This window comes from Rhinoderma darwinii, chromosome 5 (genome assembly GCF_050947455.1).
Source record: "Rhinoderma darwinii isolate aRhiDar2 chromosome 5, aRhiDar2.hap1, whole genome shotgun sequence".
In the NCBI taxonomy this organism is placed as follows: Eukaryota; Metazoa; Chordata; class Amphibia; order Anura; family Rhinodermatidae; genus Rhinoderma; species Rhinoderma darwinii.
The window spans coordinates 199,795,853-199,819,261 of NC_134691.1; the positions used below are offsets into that span (position 1 = coordinate 199,795,853).

Consider the following 23,409-nt stretch of genomic DNA (forward strand, 5'->3'; position numbering starts at 1 on the left):
TTCCTGCCCAATCACGTACAGTTACGTTGTCAGCGCTAATGTGTTTGCGCCTTTCACGTAACCGTACATGATGGTGATGGAGTGGGCTCAGAAGCAGAGCCATCACCAGCGGGTGTCAGCTGTATATTACAGCGGACATCCTGCAGTAACGGGCAGGCCTGGAGTCGGGATCTAGTCAGGATCTGACGATTAACCCCATAGATGGAGAGATCAAAAGCAATCGCTACAGCAGGGTGGTTTCTAGCCTGTCGGCACGCCTGCACCTCGGTCGCCGGCAGTTGCTATGGCAACCTGGAGGGCCTAACAATGGCCCCCTGGTCTGCCTAGTATAGAAGCCTATTAGGCCCCGCCCAGTTAAAAGAAAGTTAATAAAAATGTTGTAAAAAGTTTAAAGTTAAAAAACAATAACTGCCTTTTAAGTCTTTTATTATAGGAAAAAATGTAAAACATTAAAAAAGTGCACATATTTGGTATCGCTGCGTCCGTAACGATGCAAACTATAAACATATCACGTTATTTTCCCTCACAGTAAAAACCGTAAAAAAATTAATTAAAAAACAATTCCAGAATTGCTGTTTTTTTTGCCATCACCCCCCCAAAACAGAATAAAAAGTGATCAAAATGTTGCATGTACCCCAAAATTGTACCAATAAAACTACAGCCTGTCCCACAAAAAATAAGCCCACCCAAATCTTTTTTTATGGAAATATAAGAAACGTCTGTCTCTCAGAATATGGTGATACAAAAAATAAATGATTTAAAAGAAAAGTGATTTTATTGTGCAAACGCGGTAAAATAGAAAAAAAAAACTATATACTCATGGTATTGCTGTAATCGTATCGACCCGCAGAATAAAGTAAAAAGGTAATTTATAGCACATGGTGAACACCATAAAAAAAACAAAAAAAAAACATTGTAGAATTGCTTGCTTTCGGTCCCCTTGCTTGCTAAAAAATGGAATAAAAAGCGAAAAAACAAAAAAAAACGCATTTACCCTAAAATGCCACTAATGAAAACTACAGATTGTCCCGCAAATAACACAGCTCTGTTGGAGAAAAAGTAAAAAAGTTCTGGCTCTCAGAATATGGCGACACAAAATGTCATTTATCAGTGGGACACCGGCCACACATCTGCAGATTATTATTTCTTTACCTCATTATTATACCCTCTTATTATGCCCTGATGTACTCCGCACAGCTTACATATGCGCCCACATTACAAATGCACATTTTGCTCTTTCACGGAAGTCCTGTCATATGCCCATGCAAATGATAAATGCCTTAAGGCGTGTAGTTTCTAAAATAGTCACTTCTCGGGTTTCTACTGTACTCTGGTACCTCAGGGGCTCTGCAAATGCGACATGTTGCTTGTACACCAATCGAGTAAAATCTGCGCTCTAAAAGCCAAATGGTGCTCCTTCTATTTTGAGCTCTGCCATCTGCCCAAACAGCAGTTTAGGGGCACACATGGGGTATTGCCATACTTGGTAGAAATTGAGTAACAAATAGTGTGATGTTTTTTCTCACATTACCCCTCGTGAAAATAAAAAATTGGGAGCTAAAACGAAATTTTTGGGGAAATATTTAATTTTACATTTTCACTGCCCAATTCTACTAAAATCTATGAAATACCTGTTGGGTCAAAATACGAACTATACCCCTAGATACATTCCTTGAGGGGTGTAGTTTCCAAAATAGGGTCACTTTCGGGGGGTTTCCACTGTTTTGGCACAAGACCTCTTCAAACCTGACATGGTGCCTAAAATATATTCAAAAAAAAAAAGAGGAGGCCCCAAAATCCTCTAGGTGCTCCTTTGCGTCTGAGGCCTGTGCTTCAGTTAATTAGCGCACTAGGGCCATATCTCAGATATTTCTAAAAACTCCAGAATTGTGTTTCTCTGGTAAAACTTTCTGTGTTCAGATTTTTTTTTATTACAAATGAATTTTGGCTAAAAAAGGGAAATTTGGCAATTTCACCTCTACGTTGATTTAATTCCTGTGAAACACCTGAAAGGTTAAAACTCTTTCTGAATACTGTTTCGATTACTTTGAGGGGCGCAGTGTTTAAAATGGGGTGTTTATGGGGGTTTTAAATATATGGGACCCTCAAAGCCACTACAGAACTGAACTGGTCCCTGAAAAAATAGCCTTTTGACATTTTCTTGAAAATGTGAAAAAATTGCTGCTAAGGTTCTAAGCCTTGTAACGTCCTAGAAAAATAAAAGGACGTTTAACATTTCCCATATGTCTACTTTATATTTGCATTGTTTTTTAATCAGTAACTATTTTGGGTGGTATTACTATCGGTTTTACAAGCAGATACACTTGGTGTTTTTCACAAATAAGCATTGAATATATCGACCACATTTTTCCACTAACATAAAGACCAATATGTCACGAGAAAACAATCTCAGAATCGCTTGGATAGGTAAAAGCATTCCAAAGTTATTAGCAAATTAAGTGACACATGTCAGATTAGAAAAAAATGGGGCTGGTCCTGAAGGCCAAAATGAGCTTGGTCCTGAAGGGTTTAAAGGCTAAGTGAGTCTTCAAAATGATTTTTTTTTTAATATGAAAAAGGTCAATCCGTTTGTTTTGTGCAACTTTATAATTCGTTTTTATTAAAAATTATTTTTACATTTTGAGATAGAGCTGCTTTGTATTCTGTATACAGAGTAGCTGTATCACAGGTTCCACCTGTAATCGATCACATCTAACTTATGAACTTAGATTTGATCCATAGCAGCTCGATCCTGCATGTCAGAGACACGCAGGACCCGCTGACATTGAACCCATCAGTCCCGTGGACCCGACGGGTACAGGATTCAGTGTAAGATAAAGCTGCTCTGTATACAGCATACAAAGCAGCTGTATCTAAAATAGAAAATAATTATAAAGTTGCACAAAACACACTGATTGACCTTTTTGTTAAAAAAATTGCTTTCAAAAGTGGACAATGACCTTAAACTTGTATGCGTATATAAATGGCTCTTACTAAAAATATGGTGAAATCCTGTTCCATGTAAAATTCCCTCAAGAGAAGAGGGCACTCCCTCCGTCTGGAGAAAAATGGTTCAGATCTCCAGAGATGACAAGCCTTCTATACCATAACAACTGTGAATTTGTGGACTAGCCTACCTCAGGAGCTAGTCACAGCAGGTACAGTAGATGGCTTTAAAAAAGGCTTACATAATTTCATAGAACAAAAAACTATCAGCGCCTATGTCAATGTGTAGAATTTTTGTTTAATATTGATCCAGTCTGATTGCCAATTGGGATCAGGAAGGTAAATATATTTCCTTTTAAGGGCAGATTAGTTAATGTCTTATGGGTATTTTCTTTTTTTTTTCTTCAGGATCAATAGGGGTAAAACAAAATTCTATAATTTCTCCCATCCCTTCCCTTTCTCTCATCCCTTGGTTGAACTTGATTGACATATGTATTTTTTCAAATATACTATGTAACTAAGTTTTCTTCATTTGTGGATAATGGCTCTCACTGGGTTTTGCTGGAGTCCCAGAGCCTTAGCAATGGCTTTGGAACCATTTCTAGACTGGTAGATTTCAATGACTTTGTTTCACATCTGTATTTGAATCTCTTCAGAATATAGCATCATATGCCGCTTTTTGAGCCCTTTTAGCCCGCTTCACATTGCCAGGTTTTATTTTAGTGATTCAACAGGTCTGGCATTATTCATGTCTGGGTGTGGCTGATGATAATAATAATCATCTTTATTTATATAGCGCCAACATATTACGAAGCACTTTACAATTTAGAGGGAACATAAACAAACAATATCAAACATTACACAGACATTACATAGTGACAAAGCTAATATACAATTCAAACAGGAGGATTGAGGACCCTGCTCGCAAGAGCTAACAAACTATGATATGATAGTGAAATTAAATCTAATAGTCAATTGAGTTTGGTTAACTGGTTGATTTAGCAGCTAAGGGGGCTTCTCACTCACATTAGTGCCAGGTAGGACTGAACATAATTATTCCTTCAACAAATTAAATCATCATTTAAGAACATAATTTTGTGTTTACTTCGGTCATCTCTTACGAATATTAAAAGTAGTTTCATAATTTGAAACATTCAAGTGTGACAAATATGCAAAAATAAACGATGTGGAAAAATAGAAAAAGTATACTGTAGTTTTTCACAGCATTGAGGCATGGACTCCGGACTCTGAAGCACCAAGACGTTAGCAGCAGATCAATGAATTGGGCTTGTTTTTCCAGCACATCCCACAGGTTCTCGATCTCTGTCATGTTTCTCAAACCATTCCTGAGCAATTTTTGCAGTGTGGCTGGGCACATTATCCTGATAAATGTGGCCACTGTCAATAGGGAATACCGTTGCCATGAAGGGGTATATCTCCTTGCAACAATATTTCGGTAGGTGGTAAGTGTTAAAACATCCACATGAATTCCAGAACCCAAGGTTTTCCAGCAGAACATTGCCAAAAGCCACACTGCCTCAGCTGGCTTGCCTTCTTTCCATGGTGTATCTTGGTGCCATCTCTTCCCCAGATAAGCGATGCACACGCACCAATCTGTCCACATGATGTAAAAGAAAATGTGATGGGTATGGGCGCAGCAGGTTGAGCATCAGAGACTTATCCGATACCATGATGAAGAGGGTTGGATACGTGGTACTAGGTAGAGGTCCTGGAGCCGAAAAAGTCACCTGGTCTTGCAGTACTTGCTGCCAAAATTGTGATGTTAGTATCATCCGGGAGTCCCCAGTACTGCCATAGGCACAAGCGTCGATAGCAACATGCTTGTGATTTGCATCAGCCACCGCCATCAGGATCACAGCAAAGTACTTTTTGTAAATAAAGTAGTAAAATCCTGAGAGCAATGGCTGATGCGTATGTGCTTACGTCGACGGCCCCTATACAGTTGGGAAAAATGGCCACAGATTGAAAGCCTGCTATGATTTGGACCATATCTCCTTGGTTGGACTGGCGATCGCAATGGCTTGCAAATACTGCCAGATCCTGGAGATAGTAAATTTGCCAACCCGAAACTGGGGCTGCAGGGATGCATAACTTTCCCCTGCGGCCAAAAAATCTGGAAGAAAAAGAGAAAATAAAAAAAGATTTCATTGCGGAGTATCTTCGTTGACCAAAGCCGCCAATGGTAACAATGGTCAAGAAGGTCAAAAGTTATACTTTTTTTTTATCTCAAATTTAAGAGCAGCCTCTTGGTTGCACTAATAGACCTCCGCATGACAGTGTCCTCTCATTGGAGGTGCTCTCCAAAGATAACCAGAACTGAATTTCTCTGGATATCTGAAAATACACAAATGGAATAATTATTTAAATTGTATGATACAATTGTATTTGCGTAGCATTACAAAAAAAAAAACAAAAAAAACACTGAGCGTCTTAGCTCAACATTTAGTAGAGCGAAGTGGCCCCTCTCCGTGCAACGCCACAATGGCATGAGCTCAATATCGATGATGCCTTCTAGCTTGCTCCTGTTAAGACAAAAGTTTGAAAAATACATAATTTTTTACAGTTTTAACTTAACTAAATTACAATCATAACAAAAAAATATATTATTCTGGGGTACATACCTGCTACCTTCTCCAGTGGCGAATACTGTTTATCAACACCTTGATGAGGACGCTCATATAGGGTCTATGGACTTTTCTGCACTTCTGCAAAGGTGCTCTGTTGAGCTGGATCATTAATTAAAGTTTTTTTTGGATTTTTTAAAGGAATTACTGATTTTTTTTTATCAGAAAAAAACATCCTATCTGCTAGCCTCTGCACCAAAAAGCTGAAAATGGCATTTGGAGGAGGATAGGTCAAGTTTTTCAGGTCACATTGGGTATAAAAACCTCCAGAGTGTTCAAAATTTAAAATCTGCATAAAAATCTTCATCCAAATGTAGAGTCCGTGTGCAATCAGTGAGTAAAATAAGAAATCCACATAAAACATTAGCACGAAAAAAGTTTAAGAAGAAAATCCTCAATGTGTGAACATACCCTTATTGTTTGTCGCTGTCATTTTACTTTCTTCTATTTCTATACAAATACATGGTGTCCAAACTAAACGAAGAGATGAAATTTAACACTTACTTTGGAGAGTCTTGATCAGACAACCTAAAGAGAAAGAAGAGTAATAGTGAGATTGTGGAACATGTTTAAAGAGGCTCTGTCACCAGATTTTGCAACCCCTATCTGCTATTGCAGCAGATAGGCGCTGCAATGTAGATTACAGTAACGTTTTTATTTTTAAAAAACGAGCATTTTTGGCCAAGTTATGACCATTTTCGTATTTATGCAAATGAGGCTTGCAAAAGTACAACTGGGCGTGTTGAAAAGTAAAAGTACAACTGGGCGTGTATTATGTGCGTACATCGGGGCGTTTTTAATACTTTTACTAGCTGGGCGTTGTGTATAGAAGTATCATCCACTTCTCTTCACAACGCCCAGCTTCTGGCAGTGCAGATACAGCCGCGTTCTCCAGAGATCACGCTGTGTCGTCACTCACAGGTCCTGCATCGTGTCAGACGAGCGAGGACATATCGGCACCAGAGGCTACAGATGATTCTGCAGCAGCATCGGCGTTAGCAGGTAAGTCGATGTAGCTACTTACCTGCAAATGCTGATGCAGAATCAACTGTAGCCTCTGGTGCCGACACGATGCAGGACCTGTGAGTGACGTCACAGATCTGCACTGCCAGAAGCTGGGCGTTCTGAAGAGAAGTGGATGATACTTCTCATCAGAACGCACAGCTAGTAAAAGTAGTAAACACGCCCCGATGTACACACACAATACACGCCCAGTTGTACTTTTACTTTTCAACACGCCCAGTTGTACTTTTGCAAGCCTCATTTGCATAAATACGAAAATGGTCATAACTTGGCCAAAAATGCTCGTTTTTTAAAAATAAAAACGTTACTGTAATCTACATTGCAGCGCCGATCTGCTGCAATAGCAGATAGGGGTTGCAAAATCTGGTGACAGAGCCTCTTTAAAGCCCCAACAATTGCAGAATCCATAAAATGCCATAACAGACTAAGTGATATATGAGTAGATGAAAAAAAACAAAACACTCTCCACATATCCCTGATCAATTATTTTTCTGCTCTGTGCTATATCCGAGAGACTGAAATTGCATACATTGTTTTGTAATTGGATTGCTCAATGCCACTTTAAGCTTACAAGTTGCATAACAGAACAGTATGTACAATGCCCGTGTGCTAGCACATAGTGATTAACAATCAACGTGTGTTGGTGTGCAGGAAAAATAGCCCAAGGAAGACTTCGTCTCAGGTGATTACTTCAGAAGAACATTTCAGAGCTCCCTGAACATAGCTAGAGGGCCAGGAGTCCACTGGAGTGTGACCCAGTAATATACATGAGCGAACGGAATGTAAAACTATGACAGCACTAGGTTATGAACATTTATTTTATGCTAGGAGTGCTTTATTAGTTCCAAGAATACCATATAAAGGGAACCAGTTACTATATTTTAGGGCCATAAACCATAAAACTGTCCATTTTAGTATTTTGTCTTAGAAGGTTAAAATACAGCGTGGCGCTGAACGTAGATTACAACAGAAGAGTCCTGAGATAAGTCCAGTGGCATCCGGCACCTGCGCAGTGAAGTGAGGTGTACCAGCCTTGGTTTCATCTAATCTCAGGACTCTTGACCGGTAATTCATTTTTTTAAAAAAATGTATTCGAGAAAATGCTAAAACGGACATGGGGCATGTTGAGGATGCTAAAACCCAGCAGCATAGCGACATGCTGATGGTTTAGTGCCCTAAAATCTTGTAACATGTTTCCTTTCACGTTCATTGACAAAGCAACATGTGACTTATGTGACAGATACAACATGCCATGTAAGATGATTGCAGTCATTTTTCTGTTTGATGCACCCTTCTGCTCCAAATGACATCCTCCTGTCTGCATCTGTTAATTAAAGGACATCACTTCTGATTTCAGAGTATTGCAGAGTCTTGCCAGCGGCCGCATGCGGACAAAACCATGTTCACAGGCAGTGGCCAATGGCTGCACAAGTTTTGCTGGTAACACTGTTATTACCTCACTGTCGTGGTCACAAACAGAAATTTCAACAGGTGCGTGGGAGAGAACCGGCCAGGAAGGCTCCACCCATTAAGCCAAAAGCAGTTGATGGAAATCAGTCATGAGTTGGGAGGATGCTTACTGCAAAGGGCTGTCTGACGAAAAATAAAAACTATTATTTTTATTTTCTGAAACATTGTAATATACTTTCTTTTCCAAACTTGCACGAATCGCGAGGACCCGGAAGCTCAGAGAGGTCATTCTTGTCGTGACACGCGGACACAAGCTCCGGGGAAAGCAGTTTCCCCCTCCTCTCTGTGTGTCGATGAAGCGGACGAATGGGCTGGCTGCCTGGCTCAATTAATCAGCTAAGCCCGACGCCTCCTCGGTCTCTGAATCAGCCGTGACAGAGGAAGGAGCTGGCTTAGCTGAAGAATTGAGTAAGGCAACAAGCCCCTTCATTTGCGTCATCGACAAACAGGAAGGAGGCGGGAGTTCCTTCCCACCGAAGCCTGTGTAGTCACGTTTTCACAAAAACGGCAGCTCTGAACTTCCGGGTCCAGGGACTGAAAACCTGAGACCCGTGCAGGTTTGGAAAAAAAAAGTATATTACAAACTTTATTCATTTCAGAAAATAAAAATAATAGATCATTTTTATTTTTGTTGGACAACGCCTTTAAAATAGGATTGATATGCATATAGGTAGAGGAAGATGATGGTAATGTGCAAATAACTAGGGTTTTTTCTTTTCGATTTATTAAGCGGTCTATACCTAAAGTCGCTTTCACTTAATTTTTTTTTTCATAAGCTGGAAAATTAGGTTGATTTTAAGTACTGTACACCCAACTTTAATATAAAAAAAAAATAAAAGAATTCTGCATATGTAGTACCACTTTTGCACCAGAGTGCATTTTTGGTTAGTCTGGTAGACAAATACAAATAGGGTACTCCTACTTTCAGCAAACACATGAATTTAATGCCACACACTGCCATCCGTAGATAATGCCACACACTGCCCTCTGTAGATAGTGCCACACAGCCCCCTGTAGATAGTGTCACACACTGCCCTCTGTAGATAATCCCACACGCTGCCCCCTGTAGATAATGCCACATACTTCCCTCTGTAGATAATGCCACACGCTGCTCTCTGTAGATAATGCCACACGCTGCCCTCTGTAGATAATGCCACACGCTGCCCTCTGTAGATAATGCCACACGCTGCCCTCTGTAGATAATGCCACACGCTGCCCTCTGTAGATAATGCCACACGCTGCCCTCTGTAGATAATGCCACACGCTGCCCTCTGTAGATAATGCCACACGCTGCCCTCTGTAGATAATGCCACACGCTGCCCTCTGTAGATAGTGCCACACAGCCCCCTTGTAGGTAGTGCCACTGTCCCCTTGTAGATCGCACCACTGTAGCTCCCTGTAGGAGCAGAATCCCTCTGTAGCTCCTACAGACAGCTACAGTGGCGCTATCTACAGGGGGGTGCCATCTATGGGGGGGTGCTATCTAAAAGGGGGCTGTGGCACTAGCTACAGCACAAAAATCTCCTCCTCGTCACGTGCACTTCGTACTGTGAGGAGGAGGAGAGAGCAAGCGGCAGAAAGCAAGGCCGTCACTCGGATCACATCCAAGTGACGGCCGTGTTTTACATGGCCCCATAGACTTCTATGGGAGCCGTGCGGCTGTGAGAACGGCCCAAAATAGGGCATGCTCCATTTTTTGACGGCCCGGTTTACCGCCCGTGTCAATAGCCCCATTTGGGGTCTATTGTTTTTACTGCAGCAGTGTGACGGCCATTAAATAAACGACCGTCACACGGCCGACTATCCCTGCCATATGAATAGGGCCTAAAAGTATACTGTGACGCTGAATAGCTTTTACTGATACAAAAAAATAACATTTATTAGACACCTTTGTTCTGCGCAGCCATCGTTCAAAGGCATAATCACAGGGCACATAGCAGAGAGAGACACCGGGGAGGGAGACAAAGATGCTGCAGCATCTTCCTAGTAAGTGTTACATGGCACCCCAGTTGGGCTCCACCCACTAGCTCAGAGAAAATTGAGAAATATAGATAGTCTGCAGAGGGGAAAACGGCTTAAAAATGCATAATACAAGTCATATAATAGCCAGAAATAGTGTTATTCCTCATGTACACACACGACAGGTAAGGGTATGTTCACACGGCAACGCCAATTCTGTCTGTTTTCAGGCGAAAAAAGCTCCTGAATTTCAGGCGTTTTGAAAAGTGCATGCATTTTTCGCGGCCTCTTTTACGGACGTAATTGGAGCTGGTTTTTATTGGAGTCAATGAAAAACGGCTCCAATTACGTCCCAAAAAGTGACATGCACTTCTTTGAGGCGGGCGTCTTTTTACGCGCCGTCTTTTGACAGCGGCGCGTAAAAAAAAGCCCGTCTGCACAGAACACCGTAAGACCCATTGAATTCAATGGGCAGATGTTTGCAGACGGTTTGGAGCAGTTTTTTCGGCCGGAATTTGAAGCGTAACACGCCTGAATTACGTCCGTAAATAAGGCGTGTGAACATACCCTTATTCTGAAAAGTCACCTGAAAGGTTAGGTACACGTACGTTTTAAATGGATTATATAATGTGGAGACAAAGAGCATACAGTATGTACAACACCTGTTCATGGGTTATATCTGTTTTTGCATCTCAGCGCCATTGACGTACAACCCCTTTAAATAGTTTCCTGAGTTTACAAAAGACATCTTCATGTGTATTATAAAATGAAAATAAAATGCTTGATCTTTCTGTTTTAGCTGGGTAAGCCTTCCATCAAAATAGAAATACATTAATCCTGAGTACTGTAGGTCTAAAGGCTAGGTCAAAACTGGAGCAAGTTATTTGGGTTACCACAGTATTGCTACAATCTAAATTTATATTCCCTATGTTGCAACTGTGCCTAAAATAAGATCGTATTCTAGCACATTTCTTTTTCGTTAAAGTTTGGTGAATATACTGTACAATGCCATAGCTCCTTCTAGTGTCTATCATGCTCTACAACTGAGTAATTTCAATATCATTTCTCTTGATGTAACAGATAATATAAATCGAAAAAAAAAAGTTGGAAGGTCTAAATTGCAGAAAATACAAGCTTCACATACCTCTGGGGACTCCGATTTTGAGAGAACTCTGAATCACTTTCTTTTGAAGATGGGGAGCCTTTATAAGTGTAGAAAACATCTTCTGTCTCAGTCAGATAAGTCATTTCATTGATTAGATTGTCAGCAGATGAATGCTGTGGCTTCCTAATGACATGGCGTAATCTTGGACTCCGCCTGCAGAACCCCCCAGAAAATAAGACAAGCAATTAAGTCAGTTTTCTGATAAGGTCAATACTGATTTTCTGCTAGAAGCTTTGACAAGCCTATTCACATGTATGGTACTGTAATTTGTTGTGCAGTCTCGTTGGGGAATCCACACTGAAATTGTACAACACATCCATCACATCTGAAAGTGGCCTAACATTTGGCACTACTTACGTGCCATTTATTTTTGGGTGAAAAACAACGCATGTGTGAATGGCCCCATTGAATTGCACAGCATACGGACGAGTATTACGCTAGTCTGAATGAGACCTTAGGCTTTATTCACATCTGCGTCAGGGCTCCGACTATGGTTTTCATCCGGTCAAAACGACGGAACCCTTGCACAACGGAGACAAACTGAAACCATTGGCACCGGATCCGTCACTATTGAAATCAATGGTGATGGAAACGGAAACCTAAAAGTTTGTGTCAGTCAGGGCTCCGTTCCAACATAAAGCTCAGACGGAACGGAGCCCTGACGCAGATGTGAACATAGCCTTAGGCTGTTGCTCTGTTTCTCCCTCATACCTTACACTACAGCTCTGCTTATTTAGATTTCTCGTACTCCCTGCTTTGGGAGGGCACGATGAGTCCAAAATCAGTCATTCTGCAGTCTCATCTCAGTCTGGCAGGCGATATAAGGCTATCAAGACTTCCATGTACACTTTATATTTAAAATGCATTTTAAATTCTCTTTAGAAAAAAATTAAAACTTTTGCACACAAAAAAACCAACAAGTCCAAAAAGTTGTTGCATGAATTCATAAAACAGTAATTTTTTTGGAAAGACACTGCCCTTGAATCTCTAGGTGTAATTTCCTCACTGGTATGTCAGCACATCAGACCTTCCTCCTCACAATATTTTTTTTTACTGTGAATCCAGTGGCAGCATATCCTTTGTTGATCATGTGATGAGCTATAATATCAAGGCTTTATATGTTTTTTTGATTGTAGATTAAAAATGTTTGGGTTTTTTTCCACAAAAAAAAAGTCAGTAGCGGGTATTGTAGATATAAAATAAAAAAAATATTAGGAAAATGAAGCATGCTAAAATAAAATACCTTATAAAATGTATTACTTATTCTTTCAGTAACACCTAGTTATGTTTTCCTCTTTAGTATTATGTAAAAAGCCAACAATCTGACTTTTAGAATGTAAATGCATTTTCTAGACTATACTCATACAAGAATTAAAGTAGTCTAGAAAAAAACTAAAAACTTATTGGCATTTTTAACAAAACAGCCCATCTGGAAAGCCAACGAAAGGCCACATGTTCCTTCCATGTGGTTCAGGCCAAGCCTACCCAACAAAACCGATGGGCATATCTCTGGAACGGAGGGGGGCAGGAAAGAAAGAAATACAGCGCTGGAATCAGGGAGACAGTGCTATTCAGGTCAGTTAACCAGTTCAACTTATATGACCTAGTGACAGATGCTCTTTAAATGAATTAAGTATGTATCTGCCCAAAAAAAAGGATAGGAGTGTTGTCCCATAGTGATTGCCAGGGAGTGCTAACAGAGAGGAAATCGGAGCGATGGTAGCATTGGAGACCACAATAATATGGCACATTAGCCATCTCTGGTGTGTAGTTGATACTGCAGAATCCTGTTGGGCCCATTGTGGACCAGCTGAAATTCTGGGCGTATTCTGTACTAAACTATACATTTATTTCCCTTTAAAGTATTATTTTATTACTAAAATTCTAACAGGAATGAATTAAAAAAGGACAAAGAAACGGCTCTTTCCCCGGAAAGAGATCTCTCCGTCTCCCTCCCCCTTGTTTCCTATCTTGGGAAATCCTGCATTCCCACCTTGGCAGGAAAGGGGTCCCTTCCAGCACTGGTTGAGGGCGGGTAAGGGACATGCCACCCATTTTATACAGGGTGCGACATGGATGACTAGCCCACAGTTGGGGTCTTTGTCAGACCCTATCTCCTTTACTTCCTGGCAGGTCACGCAGTTGAGACACTTCCTCGCATCCCTACCTAACCCATCGGCATACTCACGAGATAGTTCCCCTTTCGAACTACTTTGCACGGGCACGGTGCGTCACTCGCTATCCAGACTTTACGCTCTCCTGATCTCCCCATCCAATCTTTCCACACCTTCCTACTTGCTTAATTGGGAGAGGGACTTGGGTCTAACATTCACTACGGAACATAAGGATCGCTTGTTCACTATGACACATAAATCCTCCATGGTTAGCAGATTTCAGGAGGCCGGATTTAAGATCTTGTCGCGATGGTATAGAGTGCCTTCCAGATTACATGCGATGATACCTGCGGTCTCACCGTTGTGTTGGAGATGTGGAGACCATGTGGGTACACTTCTACATATCTTTTGGGATTGCCCGCAGTTGACATATTTCTGGTCTGAGGTGTGGCGCATCTCCTCCAAATTTACGGATTTCCCCCTTCTGCGCTCTCTGGCCTTTTTCCTGCCCCATCTGTGTGATGTTCCATTATCTACGTACCGACGCTCAGTGGTTCGCCATCTGGTGAATGCAGCCAGAGCGTGTGTCCCCGCACTGCTGAGACAATCTTGTCCTCCGTATTTTGGCATGTGGTTCGGCAAGATCCAGGAGATTATGAGAATGGAGGACCTCACGGCATCGATGAGAGGGACCCACGCTAAATTCCTCAAAACATGGCATGATTGAATTAGATTGCAATCGTCTGTGGAGTATAGGACCATTATGGCCTGCTGAGCATAATTCCTAGGCCTCATGTGTAAGGTCAGTTCTCTTTCCTTGCTTTTTTCCTTCTGTCCTCTCTTCTTTTTTGCTTCTCTCTATCTCTACCCTGTTCTCACACGGGTCATTATGCATGGCTACTGGTTCAGGATGCATAAAAGGTCTTCTTTATCAATATCGATTTCAACTGTATGTTGTTGTTTTTGTGTTTCTTTGCACTCATTGTAATTACATATACTGGCCTGTGGGCCGATGTCAGTGCTGCATATGTCTGCACCATTATATTTGTGTTTTGGAAAACGGAAAAATAAAAGAATTTGTAAAAAAAAAAAAAAGGACAAAGAATGTTCAGCATACATACAAATTCTAAAAAAAAAAGTTCTCAGGATTTGTAGACATCATAATATTAAAGACTGGCCTGATAACGCTATTTTGCTATTCTGGAAAGTGCAAACAAATGTTATCTGTAAAGAATAAAGACGTGTTTTCTTTTCATCAGATACTTTTGTCTTATTTTATCCTCCCAAACAACTGATTATAAGGGAGATAACCAGGGAGAAGTCTTTAGTTGACATGTGGTGTTTAGTGGTATTTAACGGCCCAATGATAATTAAATGAGATCATAGAGGAGCAGCCGTAATTTCCGGATTCTGCTGCCTGCACGGTAATCAGTAGTCAGACTGCATCACGCTGCACATCCACGCTTAAGCCTGTAGTAATTAAAAAGCCCTGTGTGGTCTTGTAAGGGAAAGATGTGTGATTTACTAAGTAACACAGCAGCTTTTCCACTGACTAAGCATGTCCCAGCTAAATCAACAATCTTACAGAATGATGGAGGCATTAAAAAAGACATAAGCAGGCAGAATATATTGGAGCAATTTAGTTACACAGAAAAATACAGTCATCCACCAAGTTCAAGCTTTCTCAGGCCTAGCTGTTTTATCCAGAGGAAAGCAAAACAAAATTCCCTTGCCAAGTTTGACTCAATGGGGAAAGAAAATTCATTCTTGCTCCTACATAGCAGTCAGATAATTCTCCTGGATAATAATTCCCAATGCCAATAGTTATGAGATATATTTCTAGCCCTTTTTTGAATGCCGAAATTGTATCTGCCATTACTAATTGTTGGGGTAGAGCATTTAACTACTCGAACTATAAAGAACACTTTCCTGTATTGATGTTTTAGTTGCTTTTCCTCCACATGTAAAGAATCTCTCCTGTTCCTTTGTACAGTTTTTGGAATGAATAAATCATGTGCTGCTTCTTTTTATTGACCGCCCATATTTATACATGTTAATAAGATCACCTCTAGGACATCTTTTTTCCAAGCTGAACACCCCAATTTTTGTTGGAGACCTCCCATCTCATTTATTATCTTGTTGCCTGTTGGGGACATTGTTAGCTTGCTGCACTTATAGCATATTTCCTCAGTTCATAAGGCGTACATCACAACACCCTTGAGGTGGAACTAGGGAGTTACAACAAATATATTATGCGACTATGTGCCATTTTTCTAAATGTGAAGCAAATTGCATAAAATCATGCACGACACAAATTCATGCACCCTATGACACTATTGATAAATCTCCCCCAATTTCTGTAAATTAAAAGAAAAATATCTCATAGAGATGTATTAGTACAGAGTTTGTTAACAGCAGAGTTAGGGTTGCCTTTTCACTGTTAAGTCTCTGTGATAAAATGATATACAATGTGATACAGTGCAAGGTGTTATTAGCAGATTCAGGTAGGTATGTAAAGGCCCATTTACTAACAAAATGATTACAGATCACCAGCTTCCTGATATTGTCCCAGACAATAGATGGACCCTACAACTATCGTACATATTAGGGACAATTTTGTATGTATGTTCTGTACAGTGCTAATACAAACGTTAAGGGATGACACTTACAATGAGACAAATGATAAAGATAATTTTTTATGTATGAACAATCAATTTTCATCAATGATAAATGATATTTTTACTTGTTAAACATGACTTAAATAGGACCGGTCCGCTCTCCTGTTATCTCTATTTTTAATAAAAACTTGTATTTATCAAATATCAATTCTGGATCATGTTTTCTTACAACTGCATTGTACAATTCCTCTGTTGCACCTCCTGAAAACATATGAATAATTTGACAAAGGGGTGTTATCATTCCCTTGTCAAAGGGGTGTGTTCCTACACAGTCTGGCATTGTCATACTGTGTAGAAACACACCCTCTAGACAAGGTAAATGGTAACGCTCAGTTGTCAATAAATTAGTTTAAAGAATCATAATATAGCAAATACACAATGCAAAGATGCCCCAGAATTGTTATGTCATGGAGATACAAGTATTTACTTAAAAGACAAAGATATGTGAGGAGAACTTCAGTAACGTCAAACATACTGTATGTGCTACCTGTGAAGCTGCACAGGGGCCAAGTAAGTAAGGACATCCACTGCCACCTTAAAAGCAGCTAGCATCTTTCAAATATATTATTAAATCGAATTCAAGGGAATAAGATAATATATTACTGGTGGGTTGTTAGGGACATAAGGGGGTGGGCTCTGAGATGAGTTATTGGAAAGCAAGATGCCCATATACTGTTATTGAAGTCCCTCTGGAGTCTGTACATATATTTGTAAAGGGGAGGACTCAAATTACTGTAGGTAGGGACATGTGCAGATAATATTATGTTAACCCGTTCTTGACTGCTCACTCTCTTTTGACAGCGGAAAGTAAAGGGCCGGAGTCTACAGCAAAGTCTTTTGACGTCGCTGTAGAAGAGGCTTAAGAGTGCTCCAGTAAGAGCTCACAGGAGCTCTAACTAACAGCTCCTGTACTTAGATAAGCCTCTGACCCCAGCTGTTTAATCCTTTGATCGGCAAGGTCCATGACCGTGGATAGTTAAAGGGGACTCCCCTGGTTACATGATCGGAGACTGGGGGAACTCTTTGCGGTCAGCCCATGGGACCTACGAAGGATCAGGGCTGTTAGTTCAGCACTATGTGTTAGAGCAAAACTATGTGTCGCCCTAACACTGTGTCACAGTGACCCAGTCTAATGTATTAGAATACAGGACTATGCTAATATATTATAAGTAAAAAATAAAAGTTGTAAAAAAGTTATCCCTTCATGGGATTAAAAAATACATGTCGGGCTTCGTTCACATATCTGTTCGGGCTCTATTCTGACGTTCCGTCTGAGGTTTCCGTCAGAATAGAGCACTGACTGACACAAATGGAAACCATAGGTTTCCAACACCATTGATTTCAATGGTGATGGATCCGGTGGCAATGGTTACCATTCGTCTCAGTTGTGCAAGGGTTCCGTCATATTGACAGAATCAATAGCGTAGTCGACTACGCTATTGATTCCCTCAAAATGACGGAACCCTTGCACAACTGAGACAAACGGAAACCATTGGCACCGGATCCATCACCATTGAAAAATAACAAAAAAAAAAAAAGGCATTATTTAGAAAAAATATATTTTATTGCCCACACATTACATAAAAACAAAAAACCTACAACTACTAGGTATCTACACGACTGTAATAACCTTAATCATTAAATTAACAAGTTATTTAGCGTGAAACGTGAACGGTATAAAAAACAAAAAAACAATGCTGAAAATCCCTTTTTTTATATTCAAGCCCCAAAAAAAATTGAATACGTACAATACACAGTAATTTATTTGTACCTCTAAATTGCATAGGAAAAAAATTCACCAAAAAAAACAAGGCCTCATTTAGCCACGTCAATGAAAAAATAAAATAGTTATAGCTGCTGAAAGGCAAAGAGACAAAAACTAAAAAATGTAGCTGGTCATTAACATCTTTTCAGGTTTGGTCACTTATGTCGACTGCGCTATTATGTCCGAAACAACGGAATCCTGTCACAACGGTGACAGACGGAAACCATTAGCTAGGGAAACGGAAGCTGAGGTTTCCGGTTGCCTTTCCGCTGAGGGGTTAACCCGACAGAAGCGTCCGACGGAACCCCTTAGCGGAAACTTACGCTGATGTGAACACACCCTAAATTGTAGTGTGCTATATATTTTGCACATTTTCATTACACAAACAATGAAATGTAAACAGGTAACATAAGCTTGTGTGTGTGTCCTGCCACATGGATCACTGTTTTTCAGACACGATTCCCCTTTGCAAAATACTTTCTATGTAGAGAGAAAAAATTCAAAAGGCTACTGTGTATAGCTATTACTCACCAATTTGGTGTAATAGGAGGAGAACGTGAAGGAAGGCTTTTTGTTTCTAGATGCTCTACAGACAAAGATCTCCTTAAATCTGTGTTCAATACCATGCCGCCCATCACTTTTCTGCAAAGCTGACTGCTGGCAGATCTTCAAGAAATAAAGTTATATTGTTTTTAGCTTTTTAGAAATCCCCACTAATAAAGTTCATTACACACAAACACAAGATTTATCACACGTAGTACACAGAAAAAGCGGAGGAATTGTCTATAGTTGCCAATAAGATTCCAGCTCTCATTTTTCTAACGCTGAAATATTAAAGCCATGGCCCGATTGGTTGCGATGGACAACGGCTTTACTCATTTATTTGACCAGTATTTTCTTTGGTTTATAAAATCTCTTGCACTGGGTCTCATGCATAAATTTGGTGCAGTTTCTGTCTGTCTGGTCTAGTATCATAGTTTGCAAGGCTGAAAAAAGACATCTGTGCATCCAGTTTAGCCTATTATTCAGCAATGTTTATCCAGAGGAAGGCAAAAGCCAATTTTCCTCATCCTAGGGAAAAATGTCTTCCCGACTCCAATATGGATATCAGAATAAATCCCTGGATCAACAACCCATCTCCAGTAAACATAACTTGTAATATTATTACACTTAAGAAAGTCATCGAAGCCCCTTATAAACTTATTCAGGGAATTCACCATAACAACTTCCTTTTGGCGTAGAGTTTCATAGTCTCACTGCTCTTACAGTAAAGAATCCCCTTCTACGTTTGTATAATCTTCTTTCCTCTAGACGTAGAGGATGTCTCTTTGTAGTTACTGCCCTGGGTATAAATAGATCATGAGAGAGATTATTTTTCTAAACTAAATAACCCTAATGTTGATCAGCTTTCTGGGTACTGTAATCCATCCATTCCATTTAATAGTTTAGTTGTCCGCCTCTCAACCCGCTTAAGCTCTACTATGTCTTTCTTGTGCACTGGTGCCAAAAACTGTACACAATATTCCATTTACGGTCTGTCTAGAGAATTATAAAGTGGAAGAACGATGTTCCCCTTTTGATGCGCCCGCCCTCTGTCTATTTATACCTTCACTTCCTGCTCCTCCTTTCCTGTGATTCTTTCAGTCTGTTTCCTGGCCCTGCTGCTGCTTACTACTTGTCTTCTGCTTCATATTGACCCTGGATTGACTGACTATTCACCTGCTCTGCGATTTGTACCTCGTCCACTCCTGGTTTGACTCGGCTCGTTCACTATTCTCCTGCTCTGCGTTTTGTACCTCGTCCACTGCTGGTTTGACTCGGCTCGTTCACTACTCTTGCTGCTCACGGGGTTGCCATGGGCAACTGCCCCTTTTCCCTTGCTTGTGTACCCTTGTTTGTTTGTCTGTCGTGCACTTAGTGAGCGTAGGTACCGTCGCCCAGTTGTACGCCGTCGCTTAGGACGGGCCGTTGCAAGTAGGCAGGGACTGAGTGGCGGGTAGATTAGGGCTCACCTGTCTGTCTCCCTACCCCGCCATTACAGTATGTATTGGAAACTTGCATACATGGCTTAAGACAAATTAAATACATTTCTAGTTGGTAAAACCTTCAGAAACATGAGAATGAGATTGCATCGGTGACATATTTCTAATTGATGCCAATCACACAGCTGCTAGCTATCAGGACCCGTTGCAAAGAGGCCACCCTGGTCACGGGGATAAGGATACAACGGACTAATACTCTTAGCCGCACACTGTCAGGAAGTAGGAAGAAGCGTCTGAGCTCACAGTCACTTCCTCCTGGATGGTGTTGGTCCCTGTAGCAACAATAACGTTTTTGAGACTGGCACAGTTCAAGGGGCCACTGAAGGCACTAAATGTGGGGCCACAGCTGTAACAGTACAAGGAAGCACAAAACGAGGGACATAGCAGGCACAGTAAAAGGGGGGACATGGAGCCGCATAGCAGGCAGAATATTGGGTAGTAGCAGGTGAGCCTTAGTAATGGTCAGATGCAAAGAAAAGAAAGGAAACAGGTACTGTAATGATGGGGGTAAGGAAACAGACAAGTGAGCCCGAATCTACCCGCCACTCAGTCCCTGCCTACTTGCAACGACCCGCCCTAGGCGACGGGGTACAACTGGGCGACGGTCCCTACGCTCAATAAGTGCACGACAGACAAACAGACAAGGGTACACAAGCAAGGGAAAAGGGGCAGTTGCCCACGGCAACACAGTGAGCAACAAGAGTAGTGAACGAGCCGAGTCAAACCAGGAGTGTACGAGGTACCAAACGCAGAGCATGAGAGTAGTGAACAAGCCGAGTCAAACCAGGAGTGTATGAGGTACCAAACGTAGAGCAGGAGAGTAGTCAGTAAGCTATGGTCAATATGAAGCAGGGTCAAATGGTACAAGAAGCTGCAGCAGGGCCAGGAAACAAAACGAGAAGAATCACAAGCAAGGAGGAACAGGAAAGGCAGGTATAAATAGACAGAGGGCGGGAGCTAGTTCCGTCTGGCCAGGATGTGATAGGCTCTCCCACTCCTAAGCCTGCCATCCTGAGTGGTGGAAGATGGAGTCAGTCTCACAGACATAGAAGCAGGTGCAGACTGATTACCTATGGGCCTGGATACAGAAGCTGTGCCTGGCAGATCCTTAACAGTACCCCCCCTTTCATGAGGGGCCACCGGACCCTTTCTAGATGGACCTGGTTTATTGGGGAAACGAAGGTGGAACCTCCTGACCAATACCCCAGCGAGAACATCCCGGGCGGGTACCCAAGTCCTCTCCTCAGGCCCGTATCCTCTCCAATGGACCAGGTACTGGAGGGAGCCTTGGACCATCTTGCTGTCCACAATCTTGGCCACCTCGAATTCTACCCCCTCAGGGGTGAGAACGGGGACAGGAGGTTTCCTCGAGGGAGCCAAGGACGGGGAGCAGCATTTAAAGAGGGAGGCATGAAACACGTTGTGTACTCGAAAAGATGGGGGCAACTCCAGTCGGAAGGAGACAGGATTGAGGACTTCAATGACCTTGTACGGCCCTATAAAACGGGGAGCAAACTTCTTGGACGGGACTTTAAGGCGCAAGTTCTTAGACGATAGCCACACCAGATCCCCGACCATAAACAAGGGGTTAGCAGAACGTCTTCTATCTGCCTGAGTTTTTTGTATGCTCTGGGACGCCTCTAGGTTCTTCTGAACCTGGGCCCAGACTGTGCACAGTTCCCGATGAACGACCTCTACCTTGGGATTGTTGGAACTACCAGGTGAAACGGAGGAGAACCGTGGATTAAACCCAAAATTACAGAAAAAGGGGGAGACCCCTGACGAGTTACTGACCCGGTTATTAAGGGAAAATTCGGCGAGGGGAATGAATGAGACCCAATCATATTGACAGTCCGAGATAAAACACCTTAAATATTGTTCTAGAGACTGATTAGTCCTCTCAGTTTGGCCATTAGTTTCAGGATGGAAGGCAGAGGAGAAGGACAGATCAATCTCCAACTTTTTACAGAAGGCTCTCCAAAACAAAGAAACAAATTGTACCCCTCTGTCAGAAACAATATTGACAGTAACCCCATGGAGACGCAGGATGTGTTTGACAAACAAGGTAGCTAACGTCTTAGCATTGGGTAGTTTTTTGAGGGGCACAAAGTGGCACATCTTACTGAAGCGGTCTACTACAACCCACACCACCGACTTGCCTTGAGATGGAGGCAAATCGGTGATAAAATCCATGGAGATATGGGTCCAAGGTCTCTGGGGAATGGGCAAAGAACGTAGTAAGCCCGCTGGTCGGGACCTGGGAGTCTTGGACCTAGCACAAACCTCACAAGCGGCGACGTAGGCCTTAACGTCTTTAGGCAACCCAGACCACCAATAGTTTCTGGCAATGAGGTGCTTGGTACCCAAGATGCCTGGATGACCAGATAGTGCGGAGTCATGATTTTCCCTAAGTACCCTTAGCCGAAATTGCAGGGGAACAAACAGCTTGTTCTCAGGAATGTTCCCGGGAGCTGAACCTTGATCAGCAGCAATTTCAGAGACTAAATCAGAGTCAATAGAGGAAATGATTATACCTGGAGGCAAAATACAAGCAGGATCTTCCTCCGAAGGAGGGCTGGCCATGAAGCTACGCGACAGTGCATCAGCCTTAATATTTTTAGACCCAGCCCTATAGGTAACCAAAAAATTTAATCTGGTAAAAAATAACGCCCATCGAGCTTGTCTCGGGTTAAGCCTCCGGGCAGATTCTAGGAAAACCAGATTCTTGTGGTCGGTAAGGACCGTTACCTGGTGCCTAGCCCCCTCCAGGAAGTGGCACCACTCTTCAAATGCCCATTTAATGGCTAAGAGTTCGCAGTTGCATAGTTACTCTCAGTGGGCGAAAATTTCCTGGAGAAGTAGGCACAGGGACGGAGATGGGTGAGGAACCTGGTACCCTGGGACAAGACAGCCCCCACTCCCACCTCGGACGCGTCAACCTCCACGATAAATGGCTCCATTTGGTTGGGCTGAACCAACACCGGGGCCGAGATAAAGCACTTCTTAAGGACCTCAAAAGCCTGGACAACCTCAGGAGGCCAGCGGAGGAGATCAGCACCCTTGCGAGTGAGGTCCGTAAGAGGCTTAGCGATGACCGAGAAGTTAGCAATAAATCTCCTGTAATAATTAGCGAACCCCAAGAAGCACTGTAACGCCTTCAGGGAGGAAGGTTGGACCCATTCAGCCACAGCCTGGACCTCGGCGAGGTCCATGCGGAATTCATGAGGAGTAAGGATTTGACCCAAAAATGGTATCTCCTGCACCCCAAACACACATTTTTCGGTCTTCGCAAACAGTTTGTTTTCCCGAAGGACCAGGAGCACCTTCCTGACATGCTCAATGTGGGAGGACCAGTCCTTGGAAAACACAAGTATGTCATCAAGGTACACTACAAGAAATACCCCCAGGTAATCTCTTAAAATCACATTTATGAAATTCTGGAAGACCGCGGGAGCATTACACAACCCAAAGGGCATGACGAGGTATTCGAAATGACCTTCGGGCGTGTTAAACGCAGTCTTCCACTCATCCCCCTCTTTGATGCGGATAAGGTTATACGCCCCCCGTAGATCAAACTTAGAGAACCATTGGGCCCCCTGAAC

General features: G+C 42.0%; 1 protein-coding gene across 1 annotated transcript in view; it reads right to left on the reverse strand.

Moving 5' to 3' along the window:
* The window catches only part of PTPN3 (protein tyrosine phosphatase non-receptor type 3), a 282,946-nt gene that overhangs the window by 68,049 nt on the left and 191,488 nt on the right, over positions 1 to 23,409 (reverse strand). Inside the window, exons 13-15 of the mRNA XM_075826850.1 lie at positions 18,297 to 18,431; positions 11,188 to 11,361; positions 6,096 to 6,119 (exon numbers count right to left, since the gene is read on the reverse strand). Of these exons, the coding sequence (XP_075682965.1) occupies positions 6,096 to 6,119; positions 11,188 to 11,361; positions 18,297 to 18,431 (333 nt within the window). The remainder of the gene's footprint in view (positions 1 to 6,095; positions 6,120 to 11,187; positions 11,362 to 18,296; positions 18,432 to 23,409) is intronic.